The 21102-nt window shown below is 33.1% G+C and overlaps 1 protein-coding gene across 2 annotated transcripts in view; it reads left to right on the top strand.

Moving 5' to 3' along the window:
- Nucleotides 1–21102, top strand: part of Hcf (Host cell factor) — a 188344-nt gene that overhangs the window by 128533 nt on the left and 38709 nt on the right. For both annotated transcript variants that reach the window (XM_035371276.2, XM_035371277.2), the window contains exons 17-18: nt 1649–1807; nt 10403–11015. In XM_035371276.2, the coding sequence (XP_035227167.1) occupies nt 1649–1807; nt 10403–11015 (772 nt within the window). The remainder of the gene's footprint in view (nt 1–1648; nt 1808–10402; nt 11016–21102) is intronic.

Raw genomic sequence — 21102 nt, 5'->3', positions numbered from 1 at the left:
CTGTCTCAACTTCTTGTTTATTCCTGCATGGAACAGAATACTCTGAGTGTTCTGCAAACTCAGCGTTGTTGTCACAGATATCCCCTTTCTTCTTCTAGCAATAACTTCAACATCAGTTATTCTTTCTTGGATTTCAATTTCATCTGAATCAGAGCTGACATCTGAAGCATTTGAGTCGCAATCGGATGGCAGTTCAGCAAAAAGATCCATAGCTTCCTAAGTTGTTAATTTTTTTTCTAGACATTTTAGCACATCAGAACATACAACTAATGTAAAAGCGCGCAATCACGAAAAAAGTAGATGCAAAAAAGAAACGAAAAATAATCGTGAGTGCTGCCATCTATTGAGCAGAAATTCAAGTGTGTGGGTGGGACAAATTTTAACCCACTTATTTCAACTGCAAAATTAATGTTCTAAAATATTCAATCCAATTAAGATTTTTGAATATTAAAAAGAATCATACATATCCTAAATTGTATACCAAAGTTTTTAAAATATTGAAAAATGTGAGATACCTGGATACCACTCTTGTGATCCTATTTTGATTATTTTTTTGCTTATAAACTTAAGCCCCTGGTATAGTGACATCTAATGAGAAAAATGTTAATTAAAATCGATTATTTTTAAAAGACTAGGAAATTGCTAACTGAGAAAATAAATATTATGCCGCAAAGGGTTAAACTCTGTGATGATAATAATTTTTGTAATTAAAGCTTTTTACAAGCAGCAGCCAAATTTATTTATTGTTCAGTGGAAACTATATTAATTTACTCTATTAATAGTTGGTGAATCCTTTTTGTTATCACTGCAGTAATTGTTCTTTGCATACTAGCGTTAAGCTTACGACGTTTTGGTGTAATTTCATATTGTTATATTTTGCTAGAACTTTGTCAGCCATACTGCAGATGTTTTGGTTTCAGATTTGGAGACAGTTTCATTAAGTCTCTAAGATGTCAGTGCTTTCGTCATAAATTTATTGATTATATTAGATTATATAAAACCCCTGGTTTTTGGCATGATGTGTTATTCTGTTGAAATCTCTCACAACAATCTGTGTTTATATTATCAGTTATATATCTGTATTTTGTAATATATCAATATATCTAATATCAATATGCAATGATATTAGTATAATTTTGAATATTTAAGAAACCTTAACAAGTTTATATTTTAGCCACCGTGCAGTTTGAAATGATTATAATCTTTTATCCCTATTTTATGATGATTGTATTCCTCTGTTGTTCTTGTCTTATATATCATGCACCTAAAACCAAAGACTTTAAGAGGTTTATTTGGGGGTGGTGAGAGAGAGAGAGTGTGTGTGAATAAATCAAGCTCCGTAGTTTTTTCCTAAGTTTTCAGGTTTTCTGCTGAAATTTGTATATCTTTGTAGCACAACATAGGTATTGGCATTTTCTGGCAGGTACATGCATAAAATGTGCTATACCTAATAAAATTATTACATAGGTATTTAATTTTCAAGTCCATCCAATCATTTTGTGATTTTATTGTATAAAATGTAAACAAATATTGCCCTAGATATGTCTAAAAGTTAAATTTATATCTTTTTAACATATTTAAAGCATTTTTTCAAGTGAACTAATGAAAGAACTCAATTTTTTCAAAATTGTTTTCCTTAAAATTTTAGGTAGGTGGTGGACAGACCACAGGAGCCCAAATTCTTACATTGCCAGCACAAGGTATATTCACTGCTGGAACATTGCAAGCTAAGCAAACATTAGTAGCTGGGCAGAAAGTTCTCACTCTTATTCCTCCATCTTCTAGCGTTCCATCAGTAACATCTGAGGTAAAATTAACTTATGGATGTTATATATATATATATAAACGGACAGAGCTTTCCGTTTCTATGACAACAATTTTCGGCATGTTAGCTCATGTTCGGCTCTCTATTTCTATCGCTTTAATGTATACATACTGACATAGCAAATTAACTAAAAGTTGATTCATGTTAATTTTAAGTGTGAAATGGTAGTGTACCCATTGCTACTGGTAAAGTTTTTTTACGCCACTGTATTATTTTATATGAATTTCAGCAAGGAAGAAATGCTACAGAAGCATGTAGAAATTTATTGAAAGTGTCTGGTTAAGGTACAGATTCTGATAGGACATGCAAAAGATGGTTTGACTATCTTTGTACATGATCTTTCTCAAGTGAACCTATAGGTTAGCAGAAATATTTGTTGTACGGTATTTGCCAGTGTGTGGAAGAAAATCACAATTGTAGCATATATCACATATTTGTACTGCATTTTGCTCATATTGCAAGAATTAGTATTCTTCCATGTTTCTGAATTTAATATTAAGTGCCTTATTTCGCCTAAATTGTGTAGTGCTGAAAAACATTTTGAATATTAATGTGATGCTATACAGAGCTCAGAATAGTCACACGGTAGTTCTAAAATTCTGTATGATATCTTTTTAGGACCCAAAATATTTTCAGGATGGCGAATTCTATTCTGAAAACACTTCAAATCTCTTAAAGGGAATTTGCAAAGTTACCCTTGAGCATAGCGACTGCAGATTTGAGGTTATGGAGTTTACATACTTAACACAACCTGCATGATGACTAATCATGCTTATTTCAGTAAACATTTTAATGCCAACATAATATGCTGTATGTTAGAAACGTTATAAACCATGTTTACTTGGCTGCAAGTCAGACTTTTTTTTATATATTTCAAAAAATTTTCCCCCTTAAGAATCAGCATCATTAATATGGTTAGTATGATTAATTTTTCATTTATTTAAATTTTGGATTTCATATAGTTAGCTTATAAGAAAATAAATGTATATATTGCATTAATGTAAATATACATAAATAAAAAATATATATGCATAACTTTTAGTGGAATGAAAATGTACACATATTTATATTCTGTAATTTTACTGGTAAGTAGTAATTTATATTTTTCATTATGCTATTATTTATTAGATTTTTAGTCTAAAGGGGCTTTGTTCCTGACGGACTATTTGTTTTCGTTTAGCGATTTTGCGTTGAATCACAATAAATGGGAAATCACTTTTCAAACTGTTGCCACCAAATATTAGAGTCCTGCATTATATTTACAGAAATTAAATAATGAAAAATCTGCATAAAGTGCAGTGGTGGCCAAAATTGTGGACACTTGGAAATTTTGATGTTTTTGAACTTCGTATGCCTCTAGAAAACGTTACGTTTCACAAAATGCAAACTTGTATATATCATTTTAAAGAGAATTTGTTACTGAATTCAATACAAAACACAAAATTAAATTATTTACAATACAAAAGAAAGTTAAACGATAATAGTTATGGATAAACATTAGATAGTGATGATTGCAGTGATCAGTACTTAGTAGGGTTCCCTTTATTTTTTATTACAGCTTCACATCGACGTTTCATTGAGCTAACAAGAGTTTTAAGCTCTTTTTTCATTATTACATGATGCCAGGAAACAATTATAGCCTCAATTAGTTCCCTTTTATTTGATGGGTGCCTCATTCAGACAAGAGTTTTCAAACGGTGCCACAAATTTTCGATAGGATTGAGGTCAGGACCGTTTCCTAGCCATGACAACACTTTAATGCTCTTTGTACGAAACCACTCTTTCGATATTTTGGCCGTGTGGCAAGGAGCAGAACCCTGCTGAAAAATAAACGAAGCACTGTTGGGAAAGAGATCTCTGATGGAAGGTAGAAGTTTTGTTCTAGAATAGTGTCAATGTATTTTCTGGCATTCAGTGTCCCATCGATGACATGAAGGCGACCAATACCATCTGCTGACATGCATGACCAAATCATAACACCAACTGTGTTCTTCACAGTTGCTTGAATGCAGTCAGGATGTAGCTCTTCTCCTATTCTACGTCTTACATATTTTCGCCCATCGCTACTGAATAACGATGACTCTGGGTTCAAAGGTCTTATCTCTCCTGGCGTGGAGCCAATAAGTAGAGAAGGGGGATTTTTCGCCGTATTAGCTATTTGTCATTGATCGCTTCTCAACTTTTTTTTCTCCACTGTGTAAAATTTTCGTTTCATTTATTGATGCACGTGTAAATTTTTCGTTTCGTTTATTGAAATATTTTTTATATTTCTGTACGCAAGAGAATTTCACTATGAAATTTCTCGATATAAATAGTGATATTATGCAATTAGAAGAAGGTGTCCGGAATGCATTTAGGTGGAATTGGATTGAACGGAGAGATGGTAATGGGGATACCATCGGCACATGGTGCAAGAAAATAAATGTTGCTGGACAAGCATATTGTGTTTTTTGTAACTCACTGCTGAAGTATGGTGGGGAAGGATTCAAGGCTTTCACAAATCATTCTAAAACTGTGACGCACATAAAATATTCAAAGTGCATTAGACATTCAATGACTTTAAGTAATTATGCTAATTCAAAAAATACTGATGACTTACTGGAGACTGATGCTCAGCCATTGGATATAGTGACAAGAAAAGCACGCCAAGAGGTATTAATAACTTCGTTTATCGCAAGAATTCTCTTTCTTTCAATGTAGCTCCCAATTTAATTGAACTCTGCAAACAGTTGAGCCGCGATCAGACGGCACTAAACTCGTTGGAAAAATCCAGGACTACTGCATGTTATAAGATGAAATATGGGCTCGCAAAAACTATTAAGGAAAATATCATTAAAACTTTAAAGGAGACTCCATTTTCTCTAAATTTGGATGAAAGTACTAGCAATGCTCAAGAAAGTATACTGGCAATATTGGGGCAGTTTTATGACAACAATCAAAATGAAGTTGTAGTTCATCATTTTGCATCTCTAAAGATGGAATCTTGCAATTCAGAAGCTGTTTTTAAAGCAGTTGTTAATACTATTGAAGATAATAATATTCCATGGGCAAACTTAATTAGTGTATTAATGGACTCATGTAACACCATGCGTGGAAAAAAAAAGGGTGTTGAAACCAGACTACGATCAAACAAAGCACCCCACTTATTAAATATTGATGGTGACACATGTCACACAGCTAATAACTGTGCAAAAAAAATTTGCTTCATGTTTTGATAGATACTTAGAAGATTTGTTTGATGACATCTATTTTAATATGAAAAGCTGCAGTAAAAGAGAAAAATTTTTCAAAATCTGTGAATCCCTTGCCATTAAAAAACTTAGCCCTTGAAGAGACCAGACCATAGGTGAGTGTACATTTTATGTGTTTTAGAAAGAATCAAAGATCTGTGGGATGCTCTTATTGCATTTTATTTTCACTACTTGGATAAAACTGATAAAGAGGATTATTTTTCTTATGTTGAAACTATATACAATAAAAGAAATATTTCTGCAGCTCAGAAAAAAATTGTTGAAGGGGGATATTCTTGCTTGCTTTCCCAACAACTCACAAAGGATGCTTTAGCTCGGAAAAAAAGAATACTAAATGGGTTATTTGTTATGCAAAACAAAACTTTATTGCATATAGTATTATATTCAGCAGTATTACCAGAGTTCAACACATATATTAAATTATTTAAAAAAAAAAAAAAAAACCAATGCTTCATTTAATACATTCCAGTATTTATAAATTGATGGCAAAAATTTTCTCTTTTTTTTTATGAAGCCAGAAAATATAGAGTGCACATCTTATAATGATTTATTTAAGGTTGATGTCACAAATCCAGAATTCCATCTACCTAGCAAAGTAATATTTACTGGTGCAGAAGCTTCCACTCTGCTGAAGAAATTATCAAAAAATCATCGAATAGCAAATGAATTCCAAATTTCTCTGATGAAAGCTTATACTAATACAGCACAGCATATGAAACAGAAATTACCCCTTAAAAATTCATATCTAATTAGTTTTACAGCATTAGATCCAGAGCTAAGAGGTGAAACCAGTACAATATTAGCTTTTGAAAAATTATCATCTTTTATGTCCCATATTTTTAGTGATAATGAAAAGTCAAAAGTAGAAGCTGAAATAAAGTTATACCAGAGTGATATTTATATCACCAAAGAAATGCTCTACACATCTGATGAAAGTGGAAATCAAGTCAAGTGTACAATTGATAAATATTGGTCTAAAGTTTTTAATTTAAAAGATGATTTCACAAATGATTATAAGTATCCTACATTGGCTAAATTGGTCAAAGCCTGCCTTAGCTGCTTCCAGGGCCCATTAGTGGAAAGTGCATTCAACTTAATGGATACACTTGTCACTGACTACAGAACCTCTCTTAATATTGATTCCCTAGATGCACAGACTATTAAATATGATTTAATGGCTTGTAAAGAAACCTCATGTGAAAAATATGGCTCAAAAATCCAATGACTGATCCAATTCACAAAGATCTCTTACTGAATATGAACAGAAGTTGGAAAGCATGTCAAGAGGACTTAAAAACATGTATTTCAGATGAGTCACCTATAAAAGTCTCTGAAAAACCTTCTACATTAGCAGAAAAGCAAACTGCTTCTACCTCTGCATGTGTAGTTCTCGAGGAAATTTCTTCAACTGTAAATGAGGAAAATAAAAGTCAACCTTCCTGCAATTATGAAGTTCACCACAAAAGAAAGACAAGCCCACAAACATCAGAAAATTTAAAAAAAAAAAAAAGAAAAAAAAGAAAAAGAAAAAGCAGCAGAAATTAGATAATTTTTTTAAAGAATTCATTCAGGTAATTTAAAATATTTACATAAAATGTAGTAGTTTATATGTTTGAAAATTTATGGTTATTAATTTTGCAAAAAAGGTAATTCATTGAACTTTTATAATTAGGTCATTCAATACTTCATAATTGTAATTTTTCATTTCTCTCCCCCTCCCCTTCTCAAAACTCCAAAATGTCGGTAGTAAGTACGTGAAACTTTCAGGGGACTTTTTGGGGTCCCACAAGCACCCCTGGTTTAGTAAAGTGGCTATGCGCTACTAGATGATATAGCTTACAGCGCTGCCTGGTGATAAACTCGAAAATATTATGAGATAGGAAGAAAAAGTTAATTACAGAGTTGTAGAGCATCCTCGATTTACTATGACTAGACGCCTTGTGGATATGAATGCTAAAAACGCACATTTGTTTCTTCATGATTTCCGAAACTGTTACATCATGACATTTGGAACGAAAGGAGAAAAGATTATCTTTTGGGCAAAAAGTGGATTCATATTGCGACACAGTGCTATCACTTGTAATCAAATCAAGAGGACTGTGGTCCAAGTCCTGCAGGAAGCATCCTTTACTGATTGTCTTTGCAAACAGAGTAGCCAATATTGTAATCTTGAGTAATCTGTTATACAGGGTGTATCAGTACAGCAGTGACAAACATTCAGAAGAGATAGAGTAGACATAGACAATGGGAAATCACAATGCAATATATGGTTGGAAACTCCTTCCTGGCACAGTAGTGACGACACAAAAACCAAGAAAGAAAGGGCACAAACGGCATGAAAAAATGTGTATTATTCGGAGTGCAGCTAAAACAAAGAAAAAACAACATACAGAGACAACGATCGCCATCAAAGAAGGTGTTCGGAATTAGGACTGGGACCATGATGAAAGGAACCGTGCGTCATGCATCACAGCTCGGGGTGGTAATTTCAAACACCTTTTTTAATAATGATAGTTGTTTGTTTTTGTTCTTATTTGTTGGTTTCTGCTGAAATAAACATAATAAAACATTTTGTCTCACTGTTTGTGTCCTTCCCTTTTTTGCATTTTGCGTCATCACTACTTCGCCAGGAAAGCATTTCCAACCATGCATTGCTATGTGATTTCCCATCATCTAGGTGTACTCTATCTCTTCTGAAAGTTTTTCACCGCTGTACTGTTATATCCTGTATGTGCTTCTTGTTTATAATGTATGGGTGTGTTTTTGTTACTGGCCTGTACTTAATGTAAATTATGAGTCAGATTCTGTTACAGCCATGACACTGAAATTTTATAAATTTATTATAGCTTACATCATTTTAAATCCTGAAAATATGTTATGATAGAAAGTTTCAGTAATATGTTTGTAGCCAAGTAGCACATGATGGCAGAGTTGCCAACTCTCCCAATTTAGGCGGGAGACTCCCGATTTTCAACCGATCTCCTGCCAACCCGATTAACAATATATTTCTCCCGACTTTTTCTTATTCTTAAAATTTCTCACGATTTTTATGGAACTTGGCTTAATACTATGTTATATGAACAATGGTGATTGTGGACGTCTGAAAGCAATTGAATTTTCTCTAGATTATATCTGAAACAAAACCTTACGAATCAGATAACTTCTGCTTTGTGAGTGAGAGCATTATACGTATCCTAGAAACGTCGTTCTCCAGTTGTCCAATGGGCATCGAACTCCACTGCATGTCAGCTGGCATATATTAGCCAATGAGGACAAGGCAAGCTGTTATTTGGATGTTCTTTAGTTATTTCGTTCAATTTGTGATGAGTTGTGTGAGTGCACGTGCCTTCGGGAAATAGTTTTAGAAATTATCATCTTTTGTTATGTCTGCGAGAATGAAATACTCATGTACGTTTCAAAAATCGTACACAGTTGACTTTCCTTCCATTATTTCCTCAAGGAAATGTAATAAATTTGCGATGTGCACCGCCTGTCGTTGCAATTTTTCGAATTCGCAATGTGGAAGGGCCGATGTTTTCAAACATGTGCGAACACAAAAACACAAGGATAACATAAGTTGTTTTTTAAAAAAACGAAAAATTAAATTTTTCTTCGGAAACAAAGGACCAAAAAGTTATTAATGCAGAATGTCTGTTCTCTGCCTTTTTACTGGAGCACAACCTGCCACTGAATGCATCGGATCACGCTGCAGCTTTATTTAGAAAAATGTTTCCCGATAGTGAAATTGCTAAGAAATACTCAAGTGCAAGAACCAAAACAGGTGCAATTGTTAAAGAAATGGGTTTGAAAAATAAATCTTCAGTTATTGATTTCACAAAAACAGCTCCGTTCTGCCTCTCTACAGATGGAAGCAATAATACCGATTCAAAACTGTATCCAATTGTTGTTTCTTTTTTTAATCCAGAGTCTTCAGAAATTGAGTGCAGTTTACTTTTTGTCCCCATTTTAGAAGGACATTTGATAGGCTTTAATATACCACAGCTAATTATTAAACTTTAAAAGAAAATGCAGGCCCTCTGGATAATTGCTTAGCACTTGGTGCCGATAATGCACCAGTATTGGTAGGCTTGAAGACTGGTGTTGCAGGCATCTTAAGAAAGGAAAATTCAGATTTGCAGATTATGAGGTCCACCTGTCACCTCTTAAATTTAGCATCTGAAAAAGGGGCAGCTTCTTTACTAATAAATGTGGATGAACACATTGTTGATATTTATTATTATCTTGAAAGGAGTTCTAAAAGGAAGGGAAAATTGAAACAGTTCCAACAGCTGCATAACAGCAGTTTACAATTAGAAAACTTGAATGAAGTTATAAAATCAGCTAGGATTGACGCCCAGTGGAGTTTAATTGGAAAACTGAAAGGTGCTGATGGAATTTTAAAATATAGTCAACTGTCTGGAATTGTGTTGGCCATCTTGACAGTTCCCCATAGTAGTGCAGAGTGTGAGAGGATTTTCAGTGTTGTTGCGTAAACGAGGACTAAGTTTAGATCTAATATTAGTGATGACACATTAGAAAAACTTTTATTAGCAAAAACAGGCCTACGTGGCAATTGCAGTGAACAAGTTTGTTTCGAAAGAAACTTCCTAATTTTCTAAACTAAAATTCCCCCCCCCCTTTTTTTCCCTTAAACGATGCAAGTAATAAAAATGTTTTTTTATGTGTAAGGTATTTTTGTGTTGCTTGCATTTAAGAATTAGTTACTGTTTAAAGTTAATTCATTATTAAAAACCATATTTTTATCATTTAAAAAGTCTTTTTAACATTGTGAGAAATCTCCTGATTTCTTAAAAAAATCTCCTGATTTTTGAGTGTCATGGTTGGCAAGTATGTGATGGTAATTAACTCATGAATATCAACTGTGTGTATTTGTGTGTATCTATGAGAAATTAAAAGTATAAAAAATTCATAATTATATTAAAAGATGATTGAAAATTTTTATCTATTCATGTATATACTTAAAAATTCATGTCTTTTTCTGCTACATTCTCATGTAGCTTTAAAAGTGCATTAATTTCCATAAAACGATGTGTTGAGCTAAATATCAGTTGTGTAACATGCAGACAGAGGATAAGTCACAAGCAGTGGAAGGTAAGAATCATTAGTGTAAAAAAGTTTTAAAAAAAAACAGGCAGAATTGTTAAAACTTACTTTAAGAAAAATAAAACTTTTAGATTACTCTGTGTTTTCATTTTCGTGCAAAATGTCATAACCATATGTATACTTAAAAAAATAATTTGGCGTTATTCTTTTTCTTTTCTTTTTATTATTATTATGATTATTCTAAATATTGTCATTTTTTCAGGGAAATGCAGAAAATTGTGAAGCATCAAATGCTGTTACAGGTTTGCAGTCTGAAAAAATGGATGTTGACATTCAGTCCTCATCTGTAATCTCTGAAAATGACTCTAATCTAAGTGAAATAAAATCTGGAGAACAGGGTAATGAAAATAAAAGGACATCTGAATTTGCAACAGGCAGTGACAATTTAAAATCAGTATGTGCAGATGGTGTGCATTGTGGTGAAGAGGACAATGTTGCTGATGCAGTATCTAGTGCTACATCATCTAAAAATGGTAATGGTGTTCATGGACAAGATAGCAAAATGGTCATTGATCATAGGACTAAAGTTCTCAGTGTATGCAGTGATGGTATTCATTGTGGTGAAAATGATACACCAATAAAAAAAGAGAAGAAAGTGTGTGATGATGGAGTTCATTGTGGGACTGATGATGAAGATGATAACAAAGATGGTGAAAAAATGGATATCAGTACATCAGAGCAAACTTGTTTGGATGGAGTGCATTGTGGTGAAAATGAAGAACAAAAACAGACATGTACTGATGGAAAACATTGTGGGGAGAATGGTGAAAAAAGTGTGCCTGAAAAGTGTCAAGATTCTACTGAACGTTCAAAAGGTAATTGTGTAGAATTTTTTCTCATGAAGAAAGGTAAATTGATGAAATCGTGTGTCAGATGAGGGCAAAGTGCATTTCTGGCATTGTAAAGTTCTGTATTCCATTAACTAGCTCTTTTGTTGTCTTTTATGAATTGTTTGTCTTGCAGTTTTAAAGCTTAATATCATTAAGTAATTATACAAAAGAACTTATTTTTTATGTCAAGTTGGGGAATATATCTTGTACAGAATAATTAAATTAGAATTGTTTCGGGTACATTTGATATATTCTGATTAATTAGATTTTTCTAATAAATCCAAATTTTTGCAAATGTGAAAAAGGACAGTACTTTGTATCCTGGTAAAGTATGAAAGTAATGCAGCCTTTATGAGAGTTGCCGGAGACTCTCGATTTACGACATTGCTGTGTGATTTCGCCATCATCTAGGTGTACTCTATCTCTCCTGAAAGTTTGTCACCGCTGTACTGTTATATCCTGTATGTGCTTCTTGTTTATAATGTATGGGTGTCTTTTTGTTACTGGCCTGTACTTAATGTAAATTATGAGTCAGATTCTGTTACAATTTGACACTGAACGCTCCCAACTTCCTCTTATTTTTAAATTTTCTCACAATATTTATGTAGCTTGTCTTAACATTTCATTATTTGCACCAAAAAAAAAAAGTCATTTTGGGCATCTGAAAGCACTTTGTTTTCTACATCTAAAAGAAAACCAAAAAGTCGTTTCATCAGTGAGAAATTATGGCATGCTTCTGCTTTGTGAGTGAGAATGCATGTCCGAAAACATAGTGTTCCAACTCTCCAAAAAGCATCGAGTGCCACTGCGCATTATCTGGCATATGTTAGCCAATGAGCACAAAGCAAGATCGAGGTTCGTATCTGATTCATCTTCTCGCTGAGCGGTGTGAGTGATTGTGCTTTCGATAAACAGTTTAAGAAACTACGATCTTTTGTTTTAGTAATGTCTGCAAAAAGGTGAAATATGCATGTTGTTTTCAAAAATCAAACACAGATTATTTTCCTCCTATTATTTCCTCAGGAACTGTAATGCATTTGCAATGTATGTTGTTTGTCATTGTTATGTTTCAATTTCGCTCAGGGGGGAGGGCTGATGTTCTCGAACATGTGCGTACATAAAAGCCCAAGGACAACATGAGTTATATTGAGGGGGGAAATTTAATTTTTCTGTGGAAACAAAAGATCAAAAGTTATTAATGCAGAATGCATTGAATCAAGCTGCAGCTTTATTTAGAAAAATTGGGTACTTTTCTCTTATGGGGACTGGATTCAGAAGTTGTATGTATATATATGGATATATGTGTTTGTTTATGTGTATATATATATGTGTGTGTGTATGCACACACACATATACATGTGCATACATACATTTCTGAATCCTATCATGATAACAGAAAAGTACCAAAAATTTTTTCCTGCTAATGGAATTGTTAAGAAAAACTCAAATGCAAGGAGCAGAATAGCTGCAATTGTTAAAAAATTGGCATGAAAAATAAATCTTCTGTTATTAATTGTATTAAAACATTCCACTTTTCCTCTTTACAGTAGGAACGATTCACAACTGTGTCCAGTTGTTTCTTTTTTCAATCCAGGGTTTTCAGAAATAATTGGGATAATTGCTAAGAAATACTCAAGTGCTAGAACAGAAATGGCCCCAGTTATTAAAGAAATGGTATGAAAAATAAATCTTCATTTATTGATTGCATTAAAACAATCCCATTCTGCCTCTACGGATAGAAGCAATAATACCGATGCAAAACTGTATTCAATTGTTTTTTTCCTCCCAGTAATCGCGAGTCTTCAGAAATTGTTTACTTTCTGTCCCTCTGTAGAAGGATATTTGACAGGCTTTAATACAGCACAGCTAATTATTAAAACTTTGAAGAAAATACAATTCATCTAGATAATTTCATAGCATTTGATGCTGATAAATGCACCAATAGTGATAGACTCAAAAACTGGTGTTGTTGCAGGTATCTTAAAAATGGAAAATTCAGATTTGGAAACTATAATGTACACCTGTCACTTCTTAAGTTTAGCAGCTAAAAAAGTTGCAGCCTTTTTGCCAGTATATACATGGATGAACACACTGTTGATTTTTATTATCTTGAAAGGAGTTCTAAAAGAAAGCAAAAATTGAAAAAATTCCCAACAGCTGCATAATACTGAAATAAGAAAATTTTGTAAAACTATATGTACACGCTGGCTATCTTTAAAAAATATTTATCCAGAATCCTTGACCAATGGAACCTAAGTTTTGCATTTTTACTTCCTTGTACGAAGTAAAAAGGAAGTATTGTAATCTCTAAAAGCTTCAGGCAGCATATTTCAACGAAAATATCCACTTTGACTGCTTTCAAAAGCAATTTAACGATGTTTTTGCATGATATCTGTAGGTAAGGACAGAATAAAAGACTCATTTACTCCAAAAAACTAAAAAACTGCTTTAAAATGAATTCTGAAGAGAATTTTTCGTGGCGTCTGTACGAACGTACGTATCTCGCATAACTCAAAAATGAGTAGCCTCAGATCATTGAAATTTTGTATATAGGACTACTATAACATGTAGATGTGCACCTCGTATTTTGGTTTCAATCGGCCGCGCCAAACGTATATAAATATATTTATAAATATATCCACTCTGTTACCCGGCTCAGTGATCTCAGTTTCTTTACTCTTACATGTTTGTAAATTGTACATTTTTTTCTTTAAAAATTATTGACTTATGTTGTTTTTATCTTCCAGTTAAGGGTTTAAGTGCCACTAAGCCTATTTTGATGGTGGGCATTGCTTGTTTACATTTGAAACAGCTGAGTAGTGAATTTGTTGCCAAAGTGCCGCTAAGCCTATTTTGATGGCGGGCATTGCTTGTTTACATTTGAAACAGCTGAGTAGTGAATTTGTTGCCAATCTAGAGAAACGTAACTTCGCAACAACAAAGATAAACGAATTCATTTATTATTGCGATTTAAATCTTGCTTAATCCTTTCTGGAATTTTTTCGAGGAAATAAGTGTTTAAGATTTACTTAATTTTTAATAATTAGTAATTTTTAATAGAGATATTTTGAGTTTTTATGTATTTTTGCCTTGTCGCGAAGTGAGAACTGAATTAATTGAATGAGAAATACTCAATTGTCTATGAAAAACTGTTTCTTTTTTGTTTTGTTTGCTTAATTTTTTTTTTACACATCGTTCTAGCTATATTATAGTACTTGAATAGAACATGTGGCAACGATTAGATAATTCTTTAAATGATACAAATTTTTTGCATTCTGAGTTATAATATGAACGAAATATAATACTGTTAAGTGAACCTAGCGCCAGAGTGTCGCTATGGTAAAGAAATAGAGTGAATTTTAAAGAATGCATTTATTCTCTTGTGTTTTATGCGCTGTCGGCGAAGTAGATATAATTAAATCCAATAAGTTTAAACAAAATGCAAGAAAAAATGTGTGTAATTTAATATTCCATACAAGGAAGTCGTGGTGTACACGTGAGATTTTTTAAAGAAGTAAATTCTTCTAGAGATAAGATAAAAGGCTGTGTTGAAAGTTATAAAATACTTAACATAAATGGAAATGTAGTTACTACTTCCACTGTTAAAAATAGGTTTGAGAAAAATAAAGAAATTTCTACACCTGTAAGCAATTTAATTGGTAGTTCTCATAATAATACTAGAAAGAATAAAGCCGATACGAATTTCTGTAAAGAAAAATTATTGAACTAGGGAAAACTTTTTCCAATTGCTGTAAGTTTATCTTGTGAAGAATGAATATCTGTTTTTGTCTTCGGACCTTAATAAATGTTTTTACTTTTTTGTATAATTTGTTTTGCCATCATTCGATGTTCTTAACACAGTTCTACAAAGCAGAATTCCATTAATTCATGTTTTTCGATCAATGATTTATGATCTGTTGAAAGACATTTGATCAGAGTCCAGACGATTAAGTGGTTAGGAGAGCCGACTGCAATACCAAAAAGCCCAGATTCAAATCCTGGAGAAGGAATGGTTGTAAGTGTCTGTCCCTTCATAGGAGGCAAAAGTGGCCCACTTATTATGTGCGTCCGGAAATAAAAGTGACTTGCTTCTGGCCTTAGTAGTGGTCAATGTCTTTGATGACTTATGCTCACCATTGCAGAAAAAAATACTAGCAAAGTAGGGGAAGACAAAAATAGGTTTTATTTACACGAGAAGAAGCAGCATCACAGCTTCAGCTGATGAAACAACTCATGTAGATAAAGTGTAAGTTTTATTTGCGTAAGCTACTTTATTTGCGTAAGCTACTTACTTAGAAGCTACTTCTGCCAAGTATGTGATTATATACTACATACATTTCCTTCAAATACATCTTGTTCTGAAATAAGATATTTTTTGAATAGATTTCCAGTTTCACTTCATTCAGTCAGGATATGATACTCATGATGGAACAGATAAATTGCAGTTGCCATTTTGTAGTTTCCAATTAGAAAACTTGAATAAAATTATAAAACCAGCTAGGATTGACACCTAGTGGAGATTCACCGGAAAACTGGAAGTATAGTAAACTGTCTAGAATAATGTCCATTATGACAATTCCCCATAGTAATGTAAAGTGCACGAGGATTTTCAGTGTTGTTGTGAAAACAGGGATTAAATTTAGATCTAATATTTAAAAAAACTTTTATTGGCAAAAGCAGGCCTACAGGACAATTACTATAAAACAAATTATGAAATTTTTTTCATAATGAAAGCAAAATCTGCCACTATTCATACCATTTGTGCAAAAACTTATTGATGTAAAGATGCAAATAATAAGAAAAAAAATTTACGTGCAAGTATTTTTATACTGTTTGCATTTTGAACTTTGGGATATTAATTAAAGCTGTTTAAAGTTAATTCGTTATTAAAAAAAATCTTGTTGAGAAAATCTGATTTTTGATTGTTTTAGTTTGGCGAGTATGCTTTACATGAAGTTTTATGTATTTTAGATAAAAACAAATTTCCTTTATTTGATTTTTTAAAGGATGATGTAATAATAATTTTTGAAAATATAATGTTGTCAGACTATCAGCATTGTAACTTCTCTGTGGATAATGATGTGTAGCAAAAGCTTTTAAGTAGTGAAGTACTTAAACTTACTAAATTACATAAAAGCATTTGCTTAATTTACTAAATTACTTAAAAGCACAAAGAATTTTCTCCTAACATTGACAGAGCCGTTAAAAAATTCTCATTCAGCACATCAAGAAGCCTTCTGGGGTTTTAGGAGATTATAAGAAGTCTCTTGTCTTTTCTTTCTGTCGATTAGCTATCAAAATAGCATTTTACAGGAATTCAGTTTTCAGGTCATTCTTTTTTTTCCCCTTTTTCTATCAATGAAACTCTCGAGTAATCGAATAATGCTAAACTCTGAATGTGGTTATGTTTCATACTTAGAAGACTTCATTCCAGATAGGAACTGGGATATTTATAAAATTCCTTGTTGGTGTGGTTTCATTTACAGTTGCCCTTAAAAGCTTAAGACTACACATGGAAAAATCAGATTTATTGGAATTCCACAACAAAAACATCTGTTATAAACAAAAAAATTAGACTTACAAGTTTACTGAAGTATAGTCAGTATTTTGTTGCATCTCCTTAATTTTTTATCACTGCTGCAATCCTTTTAGGCATGCTATGAACAAGAGACTGGCAGTAAGCTTGAGAAATCTCTGTACACCACATGTGCTTTATTGCTTCAACAAGTTCTGCAACACTGGATGGTAGCTTCTCAGCGACTTTACTTTTCACAATACACCACAGATTCTCTATGGGATTCAAATCTTGAGTTGTTACCTGGACAATCAAGCACTTGGATATCAGTAGCCCTCAGGTAGTCCATAAGATTCTTTTCCCTGTGACTCGAAACCTCATCTTGCATGCATGAAAATTGTGAACATACAAGTGAAGCTTCAACTTGTCACATAATAAATTAAGGTACCGATTGCCGTTCATCGTAGTTTTAGGTGGCAGGAAATATACAGCAGCAGTACCAGGTGCAGGCCGTTGCACCCCATATAATCTGGCTTGGAGGTTGTTTCACTGTCAGAATCGTACATCTGTCATCATATCTTTTTTCAAATGGGCGGCGAATGCATTTAGCACATGCAGAAAATTGCTGCATACTTGCCTTATCAGAAAGTAACACTGTGCTCCACTGTTGTTTGGTCCAGTTTTGATATAGTCTGGCTAAAGTCAGTCGTTCCTTTTTCATACTTTGAGTAAGTCAAGGTATCCTTGTAGGTTTATAGGAGAATAAACCATAATCTTTAGTCAAACGTCTTGAAATATTACTCGAACTGATGTTCTTACCCTTTGCAGCCAGAGCAGCTCTTAATTTTATCGCAGGAGGTTGTTGGACATCAAGTTATCATCCTTCTTATCACACGATCATCACGTGCACAAGTTTTTCTTTGGTAACGCTTCTCTTAAGATCGGTATAATTTCTAGAAATTTTGAATTTACTGATTGATGCATGCCTGTCTTGCTGACATTTACCTTCAAACTTATTTCACGTTCAGAAAAGCCAAAGTCATGCAGGGCCACTATTTTTGCCCATTTTTCAACAGCAAGTGGAGGTTGTTTACCCATTACAAGAATTATACAACAGCACTGTGTACGCAAAATCTAATAACAAACTACTGATACATGAAACCATGCTATATTTATAGCAGTAGAAAGCGTTTGATGCAGTCAACCCATTAGATAACGCAATCACGAGCGAAAATGGTGCAATCTGTTAACCCTCTCAGCGTTACGGCCGAAAAATTCTGTATAGAAGGCTGACTTCTATATTCATTATACATGAAATTTTCTGCTAGCTTTTTGTGTATCTGATTTCGGTTTGAATGTACATTGGAAGAAAAGTACAAAATGAGAGAGTCATCTTTTAATTAAAATCATGAAAGTACTACTTATTCATGACATTTTGAGGAACTTTGAAATTTCAGAGCTAAACCCGTAACGCTTAGAGGGTTAAAATACAGGAAAACAGCTACTGGTCTTAAATTTTTGCACGTGACTGTACATTGGTCAAACTAAGAGAGCCTTAAAATAAGGAACAGGGGGCATTAAGAGGAGTCGCATAAATCCTCTACTGCCTAACACTGTTGGGCAGAGAATTACATTTTCCACTTTTCCGCCGCTAAAATTATTTTTTTAAAAATGTCTTGGTAAATAAAAATCTTTTCAGTTCTAGTTAATAATCCTAATTTGGATCCATATTTACCCTCAGCTTTTAAGAAAATTATTTTGTAATTGTTTTCATTTTTCATCAGTAGATGGTGCCAGTAATTTAACTTAATTCCTGTAATTGTTATCATATGAGTGCAGGCTTCACTTTTGCCATTTGCACTTGTGCAGCCAAAGGTCACATATTTAAACCTTCAAATTAACCCTGCAAATTTATGAATATTATGCTGATTTTTGTTCCTTTAGCACCCTCAACATTTAGTTTTGCCCTGTAATTTATGATACCACGTTGCTATTCTGTTATCTTTACCTTATTATGTTAATCATCCATGTAAGGGTCTAAATTGCCAGTGCGCTGAAAATAAAGTCCTTCATTTATCTTTCAAATTATAACTGCATTATTTTTCAATGAATTGAGCCCATAGAGTAATAAATACTTCCTGATAGTTTTTAATACTTTTTGTTATAGCATGTTTATTAATATTTTTACCCCATCATGATGATTAATAAAATCCATTTCATATTTTGTATAATGTATATCTTAACTACATATGATAGGAAAAGGGATTAAGAAGTACTTATAAATATTACATAAACCAAAGGAACAATTGTGCTTTGGCACGGTGTGTTTTCTAAAAGCATCAGTAATGTATTATTTGATGGAGAGTTTTTAACATTTTTCATAGCTCGAGAGTGATTTGACCTTCGAGCATCTTTATTCTCCATCTGAATTTTGCTTCGTATGATTTGGCCACAATTTTCACCAAACAAAAACATTATAATGTTTGCTTATTTCCAAGTAGTGGCAGCCATGTAAATTGGACTTTCATAATTAATTTTATTCTTGGATTTCTTTTATAGTGAAGTCAAACATTAGATATATTAGATTATGTTTAATAATAATGTGTCCTACTTACAGATCTAATTTATTCCTACAAGTTACAGAAGTGATGTTCTGGTGTAGATAATTGCTTTAGTTTATTCAGTTCCTATTTGCTTGATAGGTCCTTAATTTTTTTCATTGATAGTCCTTAAAGTGCTTCCACATAGATTTCCACATCAGAAGTGTGTACAAACCCTGCATTCAGCTTTTTAGATGGCATTATCTGCTTTTGGCTTCTTTAGATAGCTGGAACACTGATTCCTCATCTTGAGTTCAATCTGAAGCAGCTAAAACAGATTCTTTTTTTTTGTCATGTACGTAATGAAATAGTGGTTGCTTAACTTCCTGCATTTTCCCCCCCTCCCAGAAACTCAAAATTATGCTTTAATCTCTTTCTACTAAAGAAGTTAACTGGGCACAAAATAATGCAAAATTTAAAATCATAGCAGCTGTAAAATTATATAATTAGAGTAGAAATTTATATTTGATGTAACTTTTGCTCCCAGACTGTTAGGCTACTTGATATTTTAACAAATAGATTTTTTACTTAATTTTGGATTATTTTGAATTCGTAAACTTATTCTTCTTATATTTTTGTATGTTAAAATGGGGCACTATCAGCGGTTATTGAAAGAAATAAAAAAATTTATCTAATAGTTGTAGTCAGGGCTGTAGAGTCGGAATCAGAGTTGAGCAGATTTGGGGATAAAATGAGTCGGAGCTGGAGTCACCAAAAACATGCTGACTCAGATTCCAGTTTCTGTAGGACAGTTTGAATAGGAAATGAAAATAAAGTGAATTAAAACTCAGATTATGTTTAATTAATGATAAACTGAGTTATTTGTTTTATTTATGATCTATACACATTAATAAAACTGCTAGAAAATGAGATCCTGCTGGGTTCAGTATAAGTAGATCCAAATTAGAAAGGTAGAGAGAGACATCTATGAACTTTCATGAAGAATGAAATTATTCTTGAAACAGTCAGAGCATTGGTTCTCGACAAGGGGGAGGCAGTAAGAGGATCCTGAGGGTCGGTGAACTTGTTTTGGGTGATAAGGGGACAGTGAGCATGTTTTGGCATTCGAACTTAATTTTAAAACCCCCAAAAATTATTAAATCAATTAGCTGGTTTACACCATTTGTACCGGCAATAAAACGAACTTGGGGGCGACTACTCCTAACATTGATGAGTCGAATTTATATTCTAGGTAGGATGAATACAACACTACGGTCTTTCTGTGATCCCAATCAGCATTGGGCATGCATCAGGAATTAATTGCTGCATGTATATTGAGTGTCCTTTCAATATGAATTGGATTTGACTTGTGTTTCTTTTGTTGCTTTTCGGTCGTTTCATTTCTGCCAACAATATCGCTTGAAAATAATTGTAGTCTGTACAGTTCCATATATTTGAAGTTTGCATTTTTACTGCGCTGTCGAACTTACAGTTCTGAGAGTTTTGTTACAAAATTCTATGTGTTTACTTTGTAAAAACGTGTTATCTAATGAGGCTACCATCTTGTTTGCAGGAGCATGTGCAAAATATTCATCCTGACTGACAAATTAAAGATTTGTCTTTTTTGTGAACATCAGGGACATGTTCCCTAAAGCACCGTCTGTACCATTGGTGAAGAGTTGAAATGCCAGCTGTCGAGGAAGTTTTAGAAACGGTTTTACACCATGCAGCCACAACAAGTATCATAAGAAATATCGCATTAAGCAATGATACAGTGTGATGATAAATAGGTGAGATCGCTTGAAGATGTTGAAGCTTCCTTTGCAAACTTTTGAAACTCACTGAGTTTTCTCTTGAGGTTGATGAAACAACCTTGCCAAGTACTAATGAGACTTTATTGTTAGCGTACGTCCGGTTTGTGAAGGAAGGGAAAATTATTCAAGATATACTTTTTGCAAAACACTTTGATTGCAGATATTAAACGTGAATGGAATACTGTCAAAGATTATTTTAAAGG

This window comes from Stegodyphus dumicola, chromosome 5 (genome assembly GCF_044657685.1).
Source record: "Stegodyphus dumicola isolate Sdum_Otavi_A_Nest chromosome 5, ASM4465768v1".
Lineage (NCBI taxonomy): Eukaryota > Metazoa > Arthropoda > Arachnida > Araneae > Eresidae > Stegodyphus > Stegodyphus dumicola.
Note: the sequence above shows the minus strand (reverse complement) of the source record. Positions and strands in the feature narration are given on the sequence as shown.